A 20,853-nucleotide genomic window follows, 5' to 3' on the forward strand; every position below is an offset into this window, starting at 1 on the left:
CTTGTCTCGTCTATTTAATGGGTGTAAAAACCCAGTGGAAACGGTTTGTTAACTACTACAATGATGCCATGTGAAATGCAGTGTCCACAGAAAAGCCCACAGACGGTCGTGGTTTTTAATCTGTGGAAGAACCCATTTGTGAAACTGGCAGATCTGATGTGAACTAGAGGACGTCGGAGTCTCCAGTTTAAACCCAGTTTAAACCCAGTTTCCCAGCAGCAGAGGACGGAGTTCTCCCCGTGTGGTTATAATGACACTGGTAGTATCAGCTTTAATACTACGGAAGTTTGCATTTGGACGTGTTTCCTTATTTTAAATGTGTGTGTTTGTGCATGATATTTCAATGCAACCAAATTAATAGAGCTCGGATGCATAAGCCAACATAACTGCAGCTTTCCCAGGCGTTTAATTTCCCTCAGGGTTGTGGCAGGTGATTCAAACACCATTCATCCGTGTCCCTCATAACTTCTCCTCTTATCTCTATCATCAGATAGAGAAAAAAAACGTCACAAAAGAAACCTAACATGAAAATATGTTGGGTTCATTTGTGTTTTACTCAGTTCAGTGATTTGCTGATAAAGATAAAGTCATTTCTCTGTTACTCATTTACACGAACGGGCAGGAGTTGAGTTGACTGTAAACGTGTGCACTTGACTTACTTGGAAGTTTGTTTTATTTCGCGACGCCCCGGCCTCGACCAGCAGCCGACACACAGTGTGTTGCTTCACCGAGGCAGCTTTGTGCAAGGCAGTGTCGCCACTAACAACACAAAGAGCTGTGGGTTACCACAATGACGATGTGAAACAGAAAGTAATATGGAAAGTCGGGCGCACACAGCTGTGCAGGCCATGCAGTTTCTCATGCTCGTTATCAGAGCCTGTGGAAATGTAAAAAAAAAAGACAGATAAACACTATGAAGAAGTAATGAAAGCAGCCGACGTACTTTTCTCTGTCCGTTAAATCCAGAAGAACCTTAGAGCCTGATGTGAGACAGAGAAAAGATTATTTAGGACACGCGTATAAAAAAGTCTAATAAGCTTTATTTCTATTCATTGACTGCATTACCCACAATGCAATGCTACATAATTGGCACTGGTTTTAAATGTTTATTGTGATATGAAAAGCGCCCTCGCTGGTTTGTTTAGATCCGAGTTCACAACGTTGTCATAAGTAACAGAAGTTAGCTTGCTAGCTGTTAGCCCTGGTGGCTACTAGTTGCTTTTTAACTTGAGACTGATGCTGCCACTTAAACACCAAACATTCGGCATAAAAGGCCTAACATGTCAAAACTACAAGTCCCATTTTCATTTGGTCCATTCTGACAAGTGATGTTATGATTATTTAGCTGTTTATCTACTGTTAGGGCAAAACTAATATTTAACATATAATATTATTGTCAAGGAAAGTGTTATTCTGTGATGTTCATTAAAAACCTGTCACCTACTATTTCATTTGACCAGTTTTTACTCTTATTTATCAAATGGAGCAGCCAAACTACTGACTGCTCCCATAACGAGACGTGTTTCTGATCATTCTTTCTGTTCAGCGGCGTCTTGTAAAGTAAATACAGCAGCTGAGACGTCACCTTGCTGCAGTATGTAGCTGACCAGCTCCGTGTGTCCGTTCTGCGCTGCTATATGTAGCGCCGAACAACCTCCGGAGTCTCTGACCAGCAAACTGACGCCTCGACGCACACACTCCGACAGCTGCAAAAACATAAACATCAATATGTTATATGTAAATATTAATATTTAAATCAAACAAGGTTATCACGGTGGTGGGATGCTGCTCATATTTCATGCAAACAAAGCAGGAAAGAAAGAATAAAATAAGCTAGCACATGATTGCAATTCCACGAATGTCCACTAGAGGTCGGTTCCGATAATGAGCCAATAAATGTATAAATATGGAGGTGGAACAGCTCCTCTAAAGCGAAGTCAAAGCAGAGTAGAGCGCCCCCTGGTGGCTGGAGGCTGTCGTAACGGGTCACAAGCTCCACCCCCTCCTTGTTAGTGGATCAAATATTATTTTTCACAATGTTTTTTTTGTTATTTAGTTGATTTATCGTGCTGCCTGTATCCCCGGGGAAAATAGCGTCAGTTTGACCGATGCAATAAAGTGGAGACACGTCGTTCATAATAAAATACAGTCAATGTTTTTTTACGACGCCGTAACTGTATTTGGGATTTTTATATGACTCACTTGTTTGAATTACATCATCGTTTAAAGTCACACATAATTACGGGTGTGGCCGCTTTGAGTGACAAGGGTTTTTTTTTTTTTTTTTTATTTACAGGTAAGCACACAGACATAAGCAGATCACATATAACAACACATCATCAAACAAAAATACGAAAAAATATAAAAAATATAAAGGATCCTTTCAAAACTTAAGAAAACGACAACAGCATCTAAACAAGTAACCAAGATAAACACGTTAAAGAGGATGTGTGTTTAAGACTATGTGATGCTACTTTACAATTATTTGCAGCTTTCATCTTTACCAAAAGAAATCTGTTTCGAATCTTAATGAAATAATCGTGCTGTACGTCCTCTCCGGTTGCTTCCTGTCTCTAACCCTTTATAAGTCATGTGCTGCCAAGATGGCGACGTCCACTAACACCGCGCTGAGCTTCAAAACCACTCATCAGAAAACGTATGAGCTCCTTAAACATGTGTAACAACATATCATCAGTGACTAAGACAGCAGGTGTTCAATGAACTGAATTTGTTTGTCGTGTTTTTGTGGTTCAGGGGCACAAACAGCTGAAACAGTTTTTTGATTTTTCGTGACGTTTGTTGTTGTTCGTGTGAATCCACTTTACCATAGAAAGATCCCCAGAGCTGGCAGCCGTCAGCAGAGCTGTAACCACAAAAGCAGAGAAAGGGTCGTCATAATGTTACCAGATTAAACCTTGATCTCTGCACCACAGTGACTTCCTCTTCCAAGGGTTTTTTACTCATCAACAAACCACCGATCTCTACTGTGACTCATCCAACTTGCTTTACTTCCTGAGAAATACGTAGCGATGTGTGTGAATCAGACGCACATACAGGCCAGAATAAAACGGCAGAATAAATCTAAATAGGACTAATAAGACTTTTCACATTTTCTTCATCTTGAAGCATCTGAAAGGGAAACTACACCAATAACGACATGGAAACAGCCTCTAAGAAAATGTCCGAAGGAATGTTGTTTACTAGACTGACGTAGAAACAAAAGAGTTGGGGAACAACAGGTTTTATTAGGCTGGAGAGTCCCAGAGCGTCCCAGGCGAGATATGAAAGCAAATAAACACAACACGTCTGGAACAAGTCTGGACAAGTCTGGTCCTAAGTTTTACAAGTGAGGCCCTTTAAGAAAGTGAAAGTAATTTATAAACAAAAATCACTTTCAGTTCTCAACGTCCCCCGAGATTTACATTTGGAAGGGATTTACCTTTAGACAAACAGGATTAGTTAAAGTGCAGTTTATGTTATTATTAAATGCATGTAAACCAGTTTTTTGTAAGATGAGTTGATACCTTGTTCCTCCGGCGTCAAGGGAGCGCTGTAAAGAGACAATAAACTTTATCAGTTCCTAACCGGAGATAATACTGAGATTTAAAGCTTAGCTGATCGAACCACCAATAAAGAATCACGTGATACAAAATGTTCCACAGCTCCAGTTCTTGTACAGTACGATTCATTTTCATGACTGAATTCACAAAAAAAAAATGTTTTCTCTTTATTTGAAAATGATTTTACTTATAAAATACCAGAAAATACAAAATAAAGCCAAAAACTAATATCTGCAAATGTCAAAAATACAAAAATACTGATTTTAAAAAGAGGAATAAATGAACATTCAGCAATTATGTCTTTATAAATGAATGAAACTATAGGATTTTTCTTGATTGAGTGATGCAACAAACCAAAAATATGCAGTTTATACATTTATTTCATTCAAAAACATATGATTTATCAGCGCATGTGTAAATAAACTGTGAGTATATCAGATCCTGACCTATTTCGGACATTCCCTGTTAAATACATGTTATTTAATGTAAATTAAAATGACCGTGCGTCTTACCCGCCGGTCGGCTCCACCACCAGATCAGGCATCCCCGCGGACGCCCCCTGGCTCACCACGGGGCCCTCGTGGTCCAGGATGAACACCTCGTCCTGACAAATCTCGGTCACAAAGTGGAGGTGCTCCTACAGACGACAAACAGGAAAGATAAAACTAATTATAAAACAAGTAATTATTTCAAAGTGTTTAATAAAAAATAAAAAAAAGAGGAGGTAATAACAGACCTGGGCCTTGTCGATGCGATAGAAGCGGTCGGCTGACGTGGCTGCAGAGACGAAATTAGTAAAATTAACTTTTTAGTTAGATAAAACACATTTTGGCAACAGCAGGAAACCTCCAGCCTCCACTGAGCTCAAAAACCAGCGCCCCCTACAGTCTAGGAGGCAAAGAAAATCTACTGCAGGGTTTAAGTCAATAAAGTGTGGACATTACAATAATTTATTTCATTTTATAATGATATTCTTGGAGTTTTCTAGGACATAACAACAGAATTTGGTATCAGTTACAGGTAAAGCTTTGGGATTCTTCACCATAATATAATATATAATATAAACTTATTACCTGATTTGTAATTGGATTTTGTGGAGGATTTTATTGAATAATTTTTCTGTTTCTAGTTGGTTATGCATCTAGGTTAAGAAAAGTGATAAAAAAGATCAAACAAAAGGTTTATTGTTGTTGTGATGTTAAAGAAAATGAGAAATTAAGTGCTTTTTTAGGGAAAACTGAAGAATGGGGGAACCACACATGACTTATTTTATTATTTTAGATGTATTTTTTGGGGGATTCTGTGTTTTTAATCACTCACAATCCAGGAAACTCCAGTTGGGAGACAGTCGACTGGTTGAACTGGTCCTGGGGACGCCTCTGCACTCGTCCTGTAGATAAAGATAAAGAGAACAACACTGTGATGCTTTATTCTCAATCAATTAAATATATATTTAAAAAAAAAAATGAGACAGAGGAAAGAGAAAAGTAAAAATTAAAAAAGTAAAAAAAAAAGGAAGACGATCGGGACATAAAACAGTTTGCAGCGTTCAGAAATGTGCAGGGAAGTTTATTCCAGACGGGATTTTTTTTTTGGGTGTCAGTCTGGAAAGACAAGAGGTAGTTTGTTTGTAGTGTTTTTAAGTTAAATTGTTTCATTTTAAAGGCTTAAGATAAACTGTCCAGATGAAGTTTCTACCCTTGCAGAAAGACACCCTGGGGTCATATACCTGGTAGTGCACTCTGTGGCCAGTAGATGGCGCCTGGTGTAAATCCTAGCAAGCACAGCAAACAGGTTTCAGAGTTAACACACAGGCAAAGCATTTAGATCAACCACAGATGATGTTACAGTCGGTCGGCGAGACACTCTGCGCTTACGATCCTGCTACAAATAACCGAGAGAGGAGAGATGACGCCGTGAAATAATGATGGGGAGAGAGAAGGTGAAGAAGAAGAAGAGGAGGAGGAGGAGGTGGTGATGGTGATGATCTTTGAGGACTTGCCTCTTGTAATCTGTCGATGTAGAGTCTGCACGTTTCCAGGTCACAGTCGCCTCTCACCACCACTATGCCGACGGGGATGGCTGCAGAAACGCAAACACTTTCAGGCCGTTTCCTTTTCGGCCATTTGAGGTTCAGCAGAATCAAGTTTTAAACTAAACAGGTGGGTAATAATTAAGATTAAAAAAGAGATGAATAATAATCACAGATGTCTCGGAGTCGCTCCTTGTCGTACTGCAGCCGGTCGTACTCCTGCAGGCTGATCCGGTTCACTCGAAGACGCAGGCGATCGGGGACGGCGTGTGGACTGCGGGAAGAAAAACAAAAGAAAAAAAGAAAAGCGTGTACGTGCACACACACAGTTCAGACATGCATATGATAATAGAAGCGGATATACTTATATTTATATATGCGTACATGCGCGCACAGACACACAGACACGCACGTCACAAACCAAATCCTCTGCAACATTTACTTAACGTTTTGATTTATCTTCTATTAAAACTGAGCTTGTAAAAAACGAGTTAAACATTAGAAAGTAAAAGAGCTCGGTGACGTGAACCCGTTAAGAGTTTGAGGGCAACACAGTTTAAAGTTTGTTGCCGTGAGCGTAGAAGATGGATGAATATCAACGTGAAAAAACCGTGGGTTTAAATCCACTCAGGCCCAGTTCAGACCTGGTGTTAACAAGTGTTCGCTCACAAATATCACCACCACTAAAATACGTCTGGAGCCAACACTTTAAATCCGATGTCGTGCTTCGTATGCACAGGTGCTGTAGGATGTTATATAAACAGCTGTCGTCTCTAATCTATCGCTGTTTCAGGAAAACGTGCAGTGCTGTTTGTAGTTGTACCAAGAATCTGTCCCTCACTTAAAGCTGATTAGATTTAAAAACTATGACGACAGATGAATCTGGAAATCAGCAGAAATCCAGCCCGACTGAAGTTATTATTTATTTACGTCAATCAGAGACTTACGCAAAGCTCAGATTATAACTTGGACCCTGTCACCGTCGCTGGGCTGTGAAAAGGCCTCAGTGTTTGGACCATATAAGATATTAATTATTAACACCTGTTCTCTAAGCTGGTTATCTGTGATTAGATCGCTCAGGATCGATGTTAATACCAGGTCTGATCAGGTCTGAACGGCCTTCAAGCTCAAAAAAAAAAAAACTCACTGACATCTTACCTGGAACAGAAAGAGTGTTAAATTAAATCCTAACGCGACTTTTATTCCTCTCAGTGAAAGCTGAAACATGATAATAGGAGAGCAGCTTTTCAAGGGGGAAGGGTGAGGACATCAAGTGAGAACCAAGGCTTGGTGTAATAATAATAGTAATAATAATAATAATAATAATAATAGTAATAATAATGATAAGAGCAGAGCTCAGGGCAAAGTTTAAGGTAAAAGGACGACATTGGGACAAACAACAAGACAAAAGGCTGAAGCACAAAGAGACGTGGGAAGACTTCATCATGCTGCCATACGCTCCCTTTAAAGTTCACTTACACAAAACATACGAAACGTACGAAACGTACACGACACTGAAGGGTTCGACCAACATTTCAATATTTTGCAAGAAAGTGGACTCGTTTAATTCATAATAAGTGGATCAAATCTGGGTCAAGTCGTCAACTTTTAAATGACGGAGAATATGAAGAAGAAAATATAAATAAAAATAATTAAAATAAAATTTAGGAAATGCACAATTTAAATAGAATTTTTTTAGGCTTATAAAATATGTTAAAACAGACAGAAAAAGTGTAATTGTATGTCCTGTAATCAATCAATTTCTCCCTAAAGCAAAATGTTATGAATTGAGGAAAAATAAAATTAAATATTTTTTTATATATACAAATAAAATAAAATTGTCTAAATATTATATAATAATATACTAAATATTTCTCCCTAAAGCAAAAGGTTAGGAATTTAGGAAAAATCATAATTAAATATATTTTGTTAAATATAATAAAATAAAACTGAATATTAATATAATAATATTCTGAATAATTAAAAAAGTTAAGGAATTTTAAAAAATCACGAAATAAAATATATTTATACATAAAATAAAATAAATTAAACTTACCGATTATTAATATAATAATATACATAATAAGTGAATATTTCTCCCTAAAGCAAAAGGTTAGGAAATTAAGGAAAAATCATAATTAAATATATTTTGTTTAATATAATAAAATAAAACTGAATATTAATATCATAATATTCTGAATAATTGAAAAAGTTAAGGAATTAAAAAAAAATCTGGAAATTAAATACATTTATACATAAAATGAAATAAATTAAATTTACCGATTATTAATTTAATAATATACATAATAAATGAATATTTCTCCCTAAAGCAAATGGTTAGGAAATTAGGTAAAATCATCATTAAATATATTTTAATAAATGCAAATAAAATAATATTGATAAATAAAATAAAATTGAGTAAATATTAATGCTGAATAATTTATAATATATAATTAAATATTAAATTATATATTATAAATAATTTCATTTTCATTTTGCATATCAATAAAATAAAATAAAATAAAATAAAATAAAATAAAATAAAATAAAATAAAATCCTGAATATTTCTCCCTGACGTCTGACGTAATTAAAAAGCGATCAGCTGATCAGTTATTGGTCGAACCCGACGCGGTGGCGCCGCCGAGTCGCCGGCTCACGTGAACATGACAGAGGGCTGAGGTACTTACACAGAGAAGGAGTCGGGGGGAGCAGAGAGGCGGCGCAGATCGGCTGCACACACCTTCTGAATACTACGGCCGCACACACACACACACACACACACACACACACACACACACACACACACACACACACACACACAGGAGAGAGGAGGAACAGATGACGGAGGAGGAGGAGGAGGGAGGGATGACAAGAACAGAGGAGAGAACAGAAAGAGGAGGAGAGAAAAGATGTGGAGGCAAGAGGAGATGAGGAAAGGAGGCGTGAAAACATGAAAGAGAGGAGACGAGGAAGAGGAAAGGGAGGAAGGAGACAAGAAAAAGAGACAAAATAAAAGGAGAAAAGATGAGAGGAGTAAATATGTGAACACACATAAAGGGAGGATGGAGGTTTAATGAGAGAAAGGAAAAGAAACAGAAGAAAGGAGGGAAAAAAGTAAAAAAAATGAACGAGGAGGAGGATGAAGAGGAGGATGAAGAGGGGGATGAAGAGGAGGATGAAGAGGGGGATGAAGAGGGGGATGAAGAGGAGGATGAAGAGGAGGATGAAGAGGGGGGATGAAGAGGGGGATGAAGAGGAGGGGGATGAAGAGGAGGAGGATGAAGAGGGGGATGAAGAAGAGGGGGGGGGCAGATGGAGAGAAGCCCAGAGGTAAGTTGACAAACAGTGAGAGCACAGAGAAGAGCAGCAGAGCAGAAAATCTACTGTAACTTTTCCTGAGAATAGATTGAACAGATAAAAAACAAACAGAGATACATGTACATGAAGGATGATTAGTGTTTTTACGCGGACGGAGGAGTGTTAGTAGTAGCCGCACAGTCTCTCTTTCATTTCATTAATAATTAATTAATTAGATTCGTTAACTAATTAAAAGAAGTGGCGACAGAGCGGAGGGGGAAGAGTTTATTCCAGTGTTTATTCTATTGTTTTCTTACGCTCTGGTTTTTGGCTGGAGAGAAGAGATGGAGTGAATGTCAGCTCCCACTCAACAGACTGTATGAGTCACTTTTATTTTATTTATTTTATTTTTTGTACAGCACTGCTGGCCTACTTCCTCGTCCTGTACCAGTGTGTTAATGTGTGCGTGACTCACTCGTTCAGCAGGGGCACCGATGTTCGCCTCTTGCTCTTCTGGACCATGTTGGCCTGGTTTCGGAGGGAGATGCGGAGGGTGGACGGGGCCAGTCGACACGGCTCGCCGTCCACCTGCACGTCAGAAAAACACGCAAAGCGGTAATAATTCATTAAGGAGGTAATAATAGAACTGATCTGAGCAGATAATATATGAGTCGCCGTAATGACCGGAGGATGGAAATAGAGCTTCAGGTTATTAATCAGTGACAACTTTATGAGTTTCTCTTGTTTTTTTTTTTTTTTGTGGGATTTATTAACGAGACGCCACCAGATTGATCCTTTAATCAATCTATTATGCTTCAGTTTGTGGTAAATTAACATGTCTTTCTCTTTATTTTTTTCATTTACAAAAATGTGCTGCTTCATCCTTTAGTGCTAAATCAAAGTTTTTAGGGTTTGTTAGACCTGTTTTCCTCATAAGGAGACGTTATATTCTGCCATCTAGTGGCAGCAACGGGTCATTACACTTGTTTGTTTATTGTTTTTAACTTTTCTAGTTTGTTATGACATGAAAATGTAACAAATTTAAAAGTACTCATGTGAGGACGTTGGGATTTCATGGTTTCCAATTCAGCTTTTGCATTAAAAATAAACATTTTTTATTTATTTATTTTGTTCACATTGGGGACTTAAATTGAAATATACACTGAAATAATCCCTGTATCCACACAATTTATTTCAAAAACCAAATCAACTATTTTTTATATATAATATAATTATCATTAGTTCATTATTTATACAAATACACAATTAAAAAATTAATATTATAAATTATTTTATACTACACAAATTTAAATTTCCTAAAATACATATTAACATGAAACCAACATATTTTAGTGAAGGGGCAGAAAAACGTTATGTTTCAGTCAGCACACAATAGGCCCCGCCCCCAATCGCTGCTGAGCCAATCAGGAAGTTGCATATTACACATTGATTCTGTCACGTTTCCTGCAATTGGCCGAGAGCCTGTTCAGTCCCCATGTGAAATCCCAGACACATGCTGCTGTGTTTATGTCAGATATGTTTACAGCAGTCGGCCTCTATACTGCAAAAATTAAACCTGTGCATTATTTGTGTAGTTTAACATTTAATGATGGTAATAATGTGTATTTATAAATAGCACTAGTTGACTATTACTTTGGGGTCCTCGGTCTGAAAAACGCTGACATAGGCCATGAAAGACTCTATAGCTTTGATTTTTATTCATATAAGTCACCTGAACAGGTACAGTCTTGAAGGTAGTGAGGACGACTTCTCTGCACTGGTGAAGTCTTTCTCCGTGACCTCCGACCTGCAGCGCCGCCTGGTGGACGAGAGAGAACATTTCTTTTTTCAATTTCGATTCTTTCTTTATGTTTAAATTCTTGATTCCGTTGTCGTTTTTACCAGCGAGGCCATGGTGAAGCCGATGACCTCGATGCAGCCGTCGTCGTGGCGCTGAGGCTCGAAGTCCCGGTGGTCGCCCGTGTTTCCCCACGGCATCGTGCCGGCGCAGTACCTGCACGGGAACGTATTTCAAACACGTTAACTCTCCGAGATAAATGAAACAACGGTAGGAGAGGAGGTGAAGGGTGACGTGTCCTACCTGGGAATGTTTAGAAATACTATGCACTGGAATTTCAGCTCCTGGATCTTGGGGGTCAGGTCTGTACCGTCGCACTGCGAATCAAAAAATAAACCACCGCTAAGCTACAAGAAAGAAAAGTTTTTAAAGGACACTTTTGTTAAAAAGTTAAAATGTCTTTCTCCACATTCAGAGACGTCCTCCTTTCATTTCATTAAAGAATAAATCCGGGTATGTGGCGACTTTCTTTTTCGTCCCAACGCGACAACAAGCGGTGCCTTTGTTTCCAGGCCTGATCTAATGCGTCATTCGCCTCCATTGTTGCTCAGAAACTATTAAAAACACATCAGCGAGCTGTAGTTTTGCTGCTGCTGCTGCTGCTATAAATACGCACAAGAGAAACAAAAGCACAGTTTCCTACAGTTTGTTAAAAAGCTGCTGATTCCAGATGTAGTCAACTATTTATTTATTAGTCCAATCACATGTTGCCTTTAAGGTCACTCTGGTTTGATGAGCACAGCCAGGAAAAGGATTATGGTTCATATTTTATCGCTGCAAAACATTCACATGTCTCTATTTTGGAGAAATTAGCATCAAAAAGGCACAAAAAAAATATTTCTTTGTAGCTGGACGTTGCTCTGGAGTCGCTCCGTTGGGAACCTTAAAAAAACAAAATCTGCCGAGGCCGAGGCTGAAACACGTCCAGTAATGAAACGTAAATGATGAGATATCAGACTCCGCATAAGAGAAGTAAAGACGATATTTATCTCTAAAACGTTTTTTTTTGGCAGCGAGTAAAAGAAGCAATCACCAAGAAACTGGCTTCAGAACAACTGTCCCACTGTGAGTCTCTTTTATCAGGGTTGTTAATCACATACGCTCCATGGAAAATATGACCCAACTACAGACGCTCAGGACAAGAAAGAGGAGAAATAACTTTTGGGCGAAAATGGTGTATTTGTTCACTTTTGTACTTTTATGGTAAACATGAAAAATATCTATGAATAAAAAAGTGCTGGTTTGATTTAGAAGCAACACTTTGTTTAAATTTTCTTGTTTTTAAATGAGTTTTATGATTTTATGATAAGGCTGAGCGGCCAACAATGTATGTCATGGTGTTTTTCAAAATTCTGACTGTATCACGTGTATTACGGTAATTTTTTTTTCTTGCATAATCACGTGTTTGCAACATTTTCTGCTGGTTGAGAGAGGAATTAATGCAGTGGATTAACTAAGGACGGACTATTCTACTGTGATGATGAGTAAATATTGTAGAATAATCCCACTAGTAGTAAAACAGGTTTGCACTAAAGTCAGGAGACATTTACAGCTTGGAGATTAAATAAATCTAATAATTAAATGAATAATATGTAATTAAGATGGCGTGAGGAAACTTGGACAATTATGGTTTAATTTATTTTGAAATATTTACTCATATTTAAACTGCTACGTCTGTAACGTCAATAGCAGCGTGAGCTGTTACCGTAATGATTGTAGTATGCGCGCAACATTTTTTTGTTCTCATTCTTAAAAACAAGCTTTTCAGCTTTAGCCGGGGGACAGGTCGACCAAAACAGAGACAAAAAGACCCCAAACAACCGACAGAGCAACTTAATTAATAATAAATGAATAAATGAATGTCTTTGCAGGAACCAGGAGGTGAATAATAAACTATAACATATATGTGTGTGATCCTGGTCGTCTCCTGACTTTGAGTCTTAACTCTGGTGTGGATGTCGGGGTCAGTGACAGAGCGGAGACACGTTTGGACTCGGCGAGACATTTGTTGCTCTGCTGGAGGATGCTCCGCTTAAAAGGCAGTTGAAGGACGGACGTTTTAATCACCCCGGCCCGAACCTGCTGCCCAGACATGTCGACACGGAAACGCGATACAGGCCGAGAGAGAGGGAGAGTGTGTGTTAACACTCACCACCACTCTGACGTGCTTCGACAAATCCCTGGAGCTCCTCTGGAGGAAATCTGAGAACGCGGCCTGCGCACACACACACACACACACACACACACACATAAACAGAGAAAAGGACCCAATCAGGGCAGAATTAAACTTCATTACTCCCCCCTCGTTAAATAGAGATAACTCCCCGCGTGCTTCCGCTGCGACGCCCACCCAACTCCAACTGTCAGCCTTCAATGGAGAATCAGAAAAACGTCAGCGTGGAGCTTTAGATCCGGAGCAATTGGTTTTCATTAAGTGTAAATGTAACGAGCAAAAGGTCAAAATGAATAATTGAAAGTCGTGATGTATGTTTAAGGGAGTATATATCGTGCATATAGAGCCACTGACTCTGACGTTATTGATCTAATTGACAGATATTCTCCCTGTTAATAGTAGTTTCCCGTCTTCTTCCCTTTCTTCTATAAAGAAAATATAGGAAAGTAAATGAAAGGAAAGGAGATGAAGGAAAGGAAATAAAGGAAAGTAAATGAAAGGAAAGGAAATGAAGGGAAAGGAAAGGAAAGGAAAGGAAAGGAAAGGAAAGGAAAGGAAAGGAAAGGAAAGGAAAGGAAAGGAAATTATAGGAAAGGAAATAAAGGAAAGGAAATGAAATGAAAGGAAAGGAAAGGAAAGGAAAGGAAAGGAAAGGAAAGGAAAGGAAAGGAAAGGAAAGGAAAGGAAAGGAAAGGAGATGAAGGAAAGGAAAGGAAATTATAGGAAAGGAAAGGAAAGTAAATGGAAGGAAAGGAAAGGATAGGAAAGTAAATGAAAGGAAAAGAAAGTAAAGGAAAGGAAATGAAAGGAAAGGAAAGGAAATTATAGGAAACGAAATAAAGGAAAGGAAAGGAAAGGAAAGGAAAGGAAAGGAAAGGAAAGGAAATTATAGGAAAGGAAAGGAAAGGAAAGGAAAGGAAAGGAAAGGAAAGGAAAGGAAATTATATTAAAGGAAATAAAGGAAAGTAAATGAAAGGAAAGGAAAGGAAAGGAAAGGAAAGGAAAGGAAAGGAAAGGAAAGGAAAGGAAAGGAGAGGAAAGGAAAGGAAATTATAGGAAAGGAAAGGAAAGGAAAGGAAAGGAAAGGAAAGGAAATTATAGGAAAGGAAATAAAGGAAAGGAAAGGAAAGGAAAGGAAAGGAAAGGAAAGTAAATGAAAGGAAAGGAAAGGAAATTATAGGAAAGGAAATAAAGGAAAGTAAATGAAATGAAATGAAAGGAAAGGAAAGGAAAGGAAAGGAAAGGAAAGGAAAGGAAAGGAAAGGAAAGGAGAGGAAAGGAAAGGAAAGGAAAGGAAAGGAAATTATAGGAAAGGAAAGGAAAGGAAAGGAAAGGAAAGGAAAGGAAAGGAAAGGAAAGTTAAATAGAGATAACTCCCCGCGTGCTTCCGCTGCGACGCCCACCCAACTCCAACTGTCAGCCTTCAATGGAGAATCAGAAAAACGTCAGCGTGGAGCTTTAGATCCGGAGCAATTGGTTTTCATTAAGTGTAAATGTAACGAGCAAAAGGTCAAAATGAATAATTGAAAGTCGTGACGTATGTTTAAGGGAGTATATATCGTGCATATAGAGCCACTGACACTGATGTTATTGATCTAATTGACAGATATTCTCCCTGTTAATAGTAGTTTCCCGTCTTCTTCCCTTTCTTCTATAAAGAAAATATAGGAAAGTAAATGAAAGGAAAGGAGATGAAGGGAAAGGAAAGGAAAGGAAAGGAAAGGAAAGGAAAGGAAAGGAAATAAAGGAAAGGAGATGAAAGGAAAGGAAAGGAAAGGAAAGGAAAGGAAAGGAAAGGAAAGGAAATTATAGGAAAGGAAATAAAGGAAAGGAAATGAAATGAAAGGAAAGGAAAGGAAAGGAAAGGAAAGGAAAGGAAAGGAAAGGAAAGGAAAGGAGATGAAGGAAAGGAAAGGAAATTATAGGAAAGGAAAGGAAAGTAAATGGAAGGAAAGGAAAGGATAGGAAAGTAAATGAAAGGAAAAGAAGTAAAGGAAAGGAAATGAAAGGAAAGGAAAATTATAGAAAGAATAAAGGAAAGAAAGAAAGGAAAGGAAAGAAAGAAAGAAAGGAAAGGAAAGGAAATTAAGGAAAGGAAAGGAAAGGAAAGGAAAGGAAAGGAAAGAGAAAGGAAAGGAAAGAAAGGAAAGGAAATTATATTAAGGAAAAAAGGAAAGTAAAGGAAAGGAAAGGAAAGGAAAGGAAGGAAAAGAAAGGAAAGGAAAGGAAAGGAAGGAAAGGAAAGGAAAGATGAGGAAAGGAAACGAAGGAAAATAAAGGAAAGGAAAGGAAAGGAAAGGAAAGGAAATTATAGAAAGGAAAAAAGGAAAGGAAAGGAAAGGAAAGGAAGGAAAGTAAATGAAAGGAAAGGAAAGAAATAAGGAAAGGAAATAAAGGAAAGAAGAAAGAAAGGAAAGGAAAGGAAAGGAAAGGAAAGGAAAGAAAAGGAAGGAAGAAAGGAAAGGAAAGGAAAGGAAAGGAAATTAGGAAAGGAAAGGAAAGGAAAGGAAAGAAAGGAAAGGAAAGAAGGAAAGGAAAGGAAAAGGAAAGTTAAATAGAGATAACTCCCCGCGTGCTTCGCTCGACGCCCACCAACCAACTGTACTTCAATAGAATCAAAAACGTCAGCGTAGCTTTAGATCGACAATTGGTTTTCATAGTGTAAATGTAACGAGCAAAGGTCAAAATGAATAATTAAAGCTGAGTATGTTAGGGATATATCTGCATATAGACCATGACTCTGACTTATTGATCTAATTGACAATATTCTCCTGTTAATAGTATTTCCCGTCTTCTTCCCTTTCTTCTATAAATAAAATATAGGAAAGTAAATGAAAGGAAAGGAGATGAATGGAAAGGAAAGGAAAGGAAAGGAAAGGAAAGGAAAGGAAAGGAAATAAAGGAAAGGAAATGAAAGGAAAGGAAAGGAAAGGAAAGGAAAGGAAAGGAAAGGAAAGGAGATGAAGTAAAGGAAAGGAAAGGAAATTATAGGAAAGGAAAGGAAAGTAAATGGAAGGAAAGGAAAGGATAGGAAAGTAAATGAAAGGAAAAGAAAGGAAAGGAAATGAAAGGAAAGGAAAGGAAAGGAAAGGAAATTATAGGAAAGGAAAGGAAAGTAAAGGAAAGGAAAGGAAAGGAAAGGAAAGGAAAGGAAAGGAAAGGAAAGGAAAGGAGAGGAAAGGAAAGGAAAGGAAAGGAAATGAAAGGAAAGGAAAGGAAATTATAGGAAAGGAAATAAAGGAAAGTAAATGAAAGGAAAGGAAAGGAAGGAAAGGAAAGGAAGGAAAGGAAAGAAAGGAAGGAAAGGAAAGGAGATGAAGTAAAGGAAAGGAAAGGAAATTATAGGAAAGGAAAGTAAAGTAAATGGAAGGAAAGGAAAGGATAGGAAAGTAAATGAAAGGAAAAGAAAGGAAAGGAAATGAAAGGAAAGGAAATGAAAGGAGAGGAAAGGAAAGGAAATTATAGGAAAGGAAAGGAAAGGAAAGGAAAGGAAAGGAAATTATAGGAAGTGAAATGAAAGTAAATGAAAGTAAAGGAAATGAAAGGAAATGAAAGGAAATAAAGGAAAGGAAAGGAAAGGAAAGGAAAGGAAAGGAAAGGAAAGGAAAGTAAATGAAAGGAAAGGAAAGGAAATTATAGGAAAGGAAATAAAGGAAAGTAAATGAAATGAAATGAAAGGAAAGGAAAGGAAAGAAAAAGAAGAAAGGAAAGAAAGGAAAAAGGAAAGGAAAGGAAAGAAAGGAAAGGAAAGGAAAGGAAGAAAGAAAGGAAAGGAAAGGAAAGGAAAGAAAGGAAAGGAAATAAGGAAAGAAAGGAAGAAGGAAAGGAAAAGGAAAGGAAAGGAAAGGAAGAAGGAAAGGAAAGGAAAGGAAGAGGAAAGGAAAGTTAAATAGAGATAACTCCCCGCGTGCTTCCGCTGCGACGCCCACCCAACTCCAACTGTCAGCCTTCAATGGAGAATCAGAAAAACGTCAGCGTGGAGCTTTAGATCCGGAGCAATTGGTTTTCATTAAGTGTAAATGTAACGAACTAAAGGTCAAAATGAATAATTGAAAGTCGTGACGTATGTTTAAGGGAGTATATATCGTGCATATAGAGCCACTGACTCTGACGTTATTGATCTAATTGACAGATATTCTCCCTGTTAATAGTAGTTTCCCGTCTTCTTTCCCCTCATTCTCTTATTCTCACGTCTCCGAAGCTTCACGCTCCAGTGTTTATGCAGCTAAAAACACCATCCGGCTCTGCTGAGTTTCTCCTCGTTCTTCAAACAGTGGCGGCGAAGACGGAGACTTTTACTGAAATAACTGCATCACTAAAAAAAAAAAAGTAGATGGTTTGTAGGAGGCAGGAGGAGTTGTTGGGTTTCTCCAAGACGGGTTCACTATTCATCACATGCTGTGCAGATACAGCAGCAGTGGAATGAGAACTGTGCACAGTTAAATAGCACAAAAACGTTAAATAAAAACTGCAGACTGCGAGAGAAGCTCGACACAGCCCGGCGAGCTGCAGGCCCGAGAGTTTTAGCGGCAAAATTATAGAAATAGTTGTTGTGAGAAATCAAGAGACGCAGCTGAAAGTTTGAGGATGGAGACCAGGAAACAAACCTTGAACAGACATAAATGAAGCAAAGAATCTTGAAAGTTGAGTTTTTTTAAAGAACAAACGAGACCAAAAGGTATTTTACAGGCACCATTGTTGAGAACTGGTCAAGCACAGAGGGGATGATTCAGCAAACACAGACCAAGCTTTGGCCTTTCAGATTATTCTGGACGATGCTCATGAAGCAGCATCTGAACGATAAATAAAAGAAGTCACTCACTCCTGCATAGAACATCTTGTTGCGGAAGCGGCTGTTAAACTTTTCTGGGTTGGCCTCTGCAACGACACAACGAGAAAACACATTAAACACATTAAACACATTAACGCACGTCGCTGCAAAGACGTCGGATTAAGAGGAAAAACAAATCACGGAGGCGTAAAGTAACACGACGACGGAGGCGCTGATTCATTCGACCGTGCGTGAAAGTGTTTCAATATTTTATTGTATTCTACTTTTCCCAAGCAATGGAGAAGGAAGCATTAACGTGAGGAAGCGGGATTTAATGGAATTAAATGGAATTAATGGCGTCGGGGAAGTTTTCACAGACCTCTGGACTCGTGGAACTCCAGCGTGACGTGAGCGTCGAAGCCGAGGCTGAAGTAGTTGTTGAACACGTTCAGAGGAAGCTGAGGACGAAAAAAAAATATTAACGTGATGAGATTTATTCGACCTGGACGGTCAAGAGACGTCTCTGTCCACGTGTCCTCCGGACACACTGACCTTCTGCGTCCCCTCCTCCGGCTGGACGGCGCTTTTCTCCACCAGGAGGTTCCACCTGTCCAGCTGCACCACAGAACCGTCCTCCACGTGACACAAGACTTTAGACACGGGTTCATCGGTGTAGCCCTGGAGACAGAGACAGAGACAGAGACAGAGACAGAGACAGAGACAGAGACAGAGACAGTCATCACCAGGGAAAGGAAAGGGAAGGGAAGGAAAGGACATGAGAGGAAAAGAAAGGAAAGGAAAGGAAAGGAGACGAAGGAAAGGAAATAAAGGAAAGTAAATGAAAGGAAAAGGAAAGGAAAGGAAAGGAAAGGAAAGGAAAGGAAAGGAAAGGAAAGGAAAGGAAAGGAAAGGAAAAAAAGGAAAGGAGAGGAGATGAAGGAAAGGAAATAAAGGAAAGGAAAAGAGATGAAGGAAAGGAAAAGAGATGAAGGAAAGGAAATAAAGGAAAGGAAAGGAAAGGAAAGGAAAGGAAATAAAGGAAAGGAAAGGAAAGGAAAGGAAAGAAAGAAAGGAAAGGAAAAGGAAAGGAAGAAGGAAAGGAGAAGGAAAGGTAAAAGGAAAGGAAAGAAAGGAAAGGAATGAGGAAAGGAAAGGAAAGGAAAGGAAAGGAAAGGAAAGGAAGAGGAGGGAAAGGAAAGGAAGGAAAGAGGAGGAAAAGGAAAGGAAAGGAAAGGAAAGGAAAGGAAAGGAAAGGAAAGGAAAGGAAAGGAAAGGAAAGGAAAGGAAGGGAAAGGAAGGGAAAGGAAAGGAGACGAAGGAAAAGAAATGAAGGAAAGTAAATTAAAGTAAAGTAAAGTAAAGGAAAGTAAAGGAAAGGAAAGGAAAGGAAAGGAAAGGAAATAAATGAAAGGAAAGAAAATTATAAGAAAGGAAAGGAAAGGAAAGGAAAGGAAAGGAAAGGAAAGGAAAGGAAAGGAAAGGAAAGGAAAGGAGGCAGCAGCTCCAGTAATGAATCAGACTGTGGATCAAAGCGTCTGAGTCTCTGAGTATCGAGGTGTTTTTTCTTGGAGAAGCTCTGGAATCGTTCACGTGTCCTTGATTCATCGCTGCACATTTCACATTTCACTGCACTCAGACTAAACCGGGTTCACTCCCACTGAAATAAATACTTAAAGAGTCGTATTGTAGTTCTTAATGTATAACCTATAATGCAAATAATGTGTTTGACAAATTAAGCTGAAACATAAATGAAACACACATGTCTTGATTAAAGGACTCTGTCGTATTCCACAATAAACCAGAGGTTTTCGTTTAAGCCTGAACTCAGGAGCATTAAGTGTCTTTTCGCTGTGTTGTAGCTAATGCAGCTTTGACTGTGGGATGAGAACGGATTACAGGGTCACGTCCATCACGTCGACGGCTCCTCCTGACGTGTTGTTGCTCTAACGAGGTCAAACAAGGGTTAAATGTGAGAGGATGAGATGCACAGGAAGAGCCCTCTCTCTGCTGGACATCCTGGAATGTGGGTGAGTTATTTCTGGTGCTGCAGAGCGATCGCACATTTATTTATTTTACACCAGCTCCTGCGTTTTTGTTTTTTTTTTTTTTTCTTAACACCCTTTATATTCTTTGCTCTCATAAATACACCTTTTTAATATTCATGAGAACAAAAAGCCGCGGACTTAATTGCGCCCGCGATCTCATTTGTTTTAATCCAGCTGCTGTGCAGAAATTACCTGGACCTCGGAGTCATTAAACACACCACCAGGAGTCAAGGCTAGGAACTCACCCCGCCCCAGTTGAGCGTCCTGGCGAGGTCATTTCCTGTTCCCAGAGGAAGCACAGCGACCGGAGGCTGGGGGTTCATCTGCAGCTCGTCGAGGGTCGACAGGATCCACCCCACCTACGGGAGAACCAGAGAACCAGAGAACCGTGGAACTCAGCGGTGGAAAGCTGCAGAAAACGTTGGATAAAATGTAGAAATGCGTGAACCGTGAACTCACCGTGCCGTCACCTCCGCAGGCGAGGATCCTCAGATTTGGCACTTTGCGATACAACTCCAACCTGAAAATTGAATAAAAGCAGAATATATATATATGATAGGTGCTGAGTGGGTGTAATCGGACGTGAGAAGTGCTTTCAGAATGGAATAAAAGGATAATGATTAGTAGTTTCTGCTCTATCGTGACGTCCCGACATTAAAGCTCCGTGCTATCGAAGGTGTACCTAATATTATGGCCAGTGAGAGTTAACTTACGCCTCCCGCAGGCCGCCCTGCGACAGGTCAAACACTTGTCGAGGGTTTAAAATCCACATAAACATCTGTAACACCTTGGCACCCTGCATACAAACACAGAGAGAGAGAGAAAGAGTGAAATTAAATGTAATGAAGGCTTCTCTAGTAAAAATAAAACAAATGAAAACGTTGGCTGACCTGGTTGCCTCCACTCTTGGGGTTAACAAAAACCAAGATGGGCTTCATGAGAGGAGAGGGGAGAGGCTTCAACATGAACGGACGCCATTTAGACTCCTAAAAGAGAAGGAATAATATATTTAGAGTCCCACACATATTATGTATGTATCGTATGTAATAGAATATTTTAAATATTTGATTTAATTATTCATTATTATCATATGACACTTATACCTATAATGGGCAT

At 38.9% G+C, this 20,853-nt stretch overlaps 1 protein-coding gene across 1 annotated transcript in view; it reads right to left on the reverse strand.

The window, feature by feature from the left end:
• Positions 1-20,853, reverse strand: part of dgki (diacylglycerol kinase, iota) — a 67,576-nt gene that overhangs the window by 4,984 nt on the left and 41,739 nt on the right. Inside the window, exons 10-33 of the mRNA XM_047575563.1 lie at positions 20,628-20,723; positions 20,451-20,533; positions 20,197-20,257; positions 19,983-20,096; positions 18,245-18,370; positions 18,072-18,150; positions 17,744-17,799; positions 12,901-12,963; positions 10,992-11,065; positions 10,793-10,904; positions 10,623-10,709; positions 9,366-9,478; positions 8,281-8,343; positions 5,766-5,866; positions 5,563-5,642; positions 5,290-5,334; positions 4,881-4,950; positions 4,297-4,337; positions 4,073-4,197; positions 3,525-3,550; positions 2,826-2,863; positions 1,586-1,706; positions 944-980; positions 660-759 (exon numbers count right to left, since the gene is read on the reverse strand). Coding sequence (XP_047431519.1) covers positions 660-759; positions 944-980; positions 1,586-1,706; positions 2,826-2,863; positions 3,525-3,550; positions 4,073-4,197; positions 4,297-4,337; positions 4,881-4,950; positions 5,290-5,334; positions 5,563-5,642; positions 5,766-5,866; positions 8,281-8,343; positions 9,366-9,478; positions 10,623-10,709; positions 10,793-10,904; positions 10,992-11,065; positions 12,901-12,963; positions 17,744-17,799; positions 18,072-18,150; positions 18,245-18,370; positions 19,983-20,096; positions 20,197-20,257; positions 20,451-20,533; positions 20,628-20,723 — 1,911 coding nt within the window. The remainder of the gene's footprint in view (positions 1-659; positions 760-943; positions 981-1,585; positions 1,707-2,825; positions 2,864-3,524; positions 3,551-4,072; positions 4,198-4,296; positions 4,338-4,880; positions 4,951-5,289; positions 5,335-5,562; positions 5,643-5,765; positions 5,867-8,280; positions 8,344-9,365; positions 9,479-10,622; positions 10,710-10,792; positions 10,905-10,991; positions 11,066-12,900; positions 12,964-17,743; positions 17,800-18,071; positions 18,151-18,244; positions 18,371-19,982; positions 20,097-20,196; positions 20,258-20,450; positions 20,534-20,627; positions 20,724-20,853) is intronic.

This window comes from Mugil cephalus, chromosome 22 (assembly GCF_022458985.1).
Source record: "Mugil cephalus isolate CIBA_MC_2020 chromosome 22, CIBA_Mcephalus_1.1, whole genome shotgun sequence".
Lineage (NCBI taxonomy): Eukaryota > Metazoa > Chordata > Actinopteri > Mugiliformes > Mugilidae > Mugil > Mugil cephalus.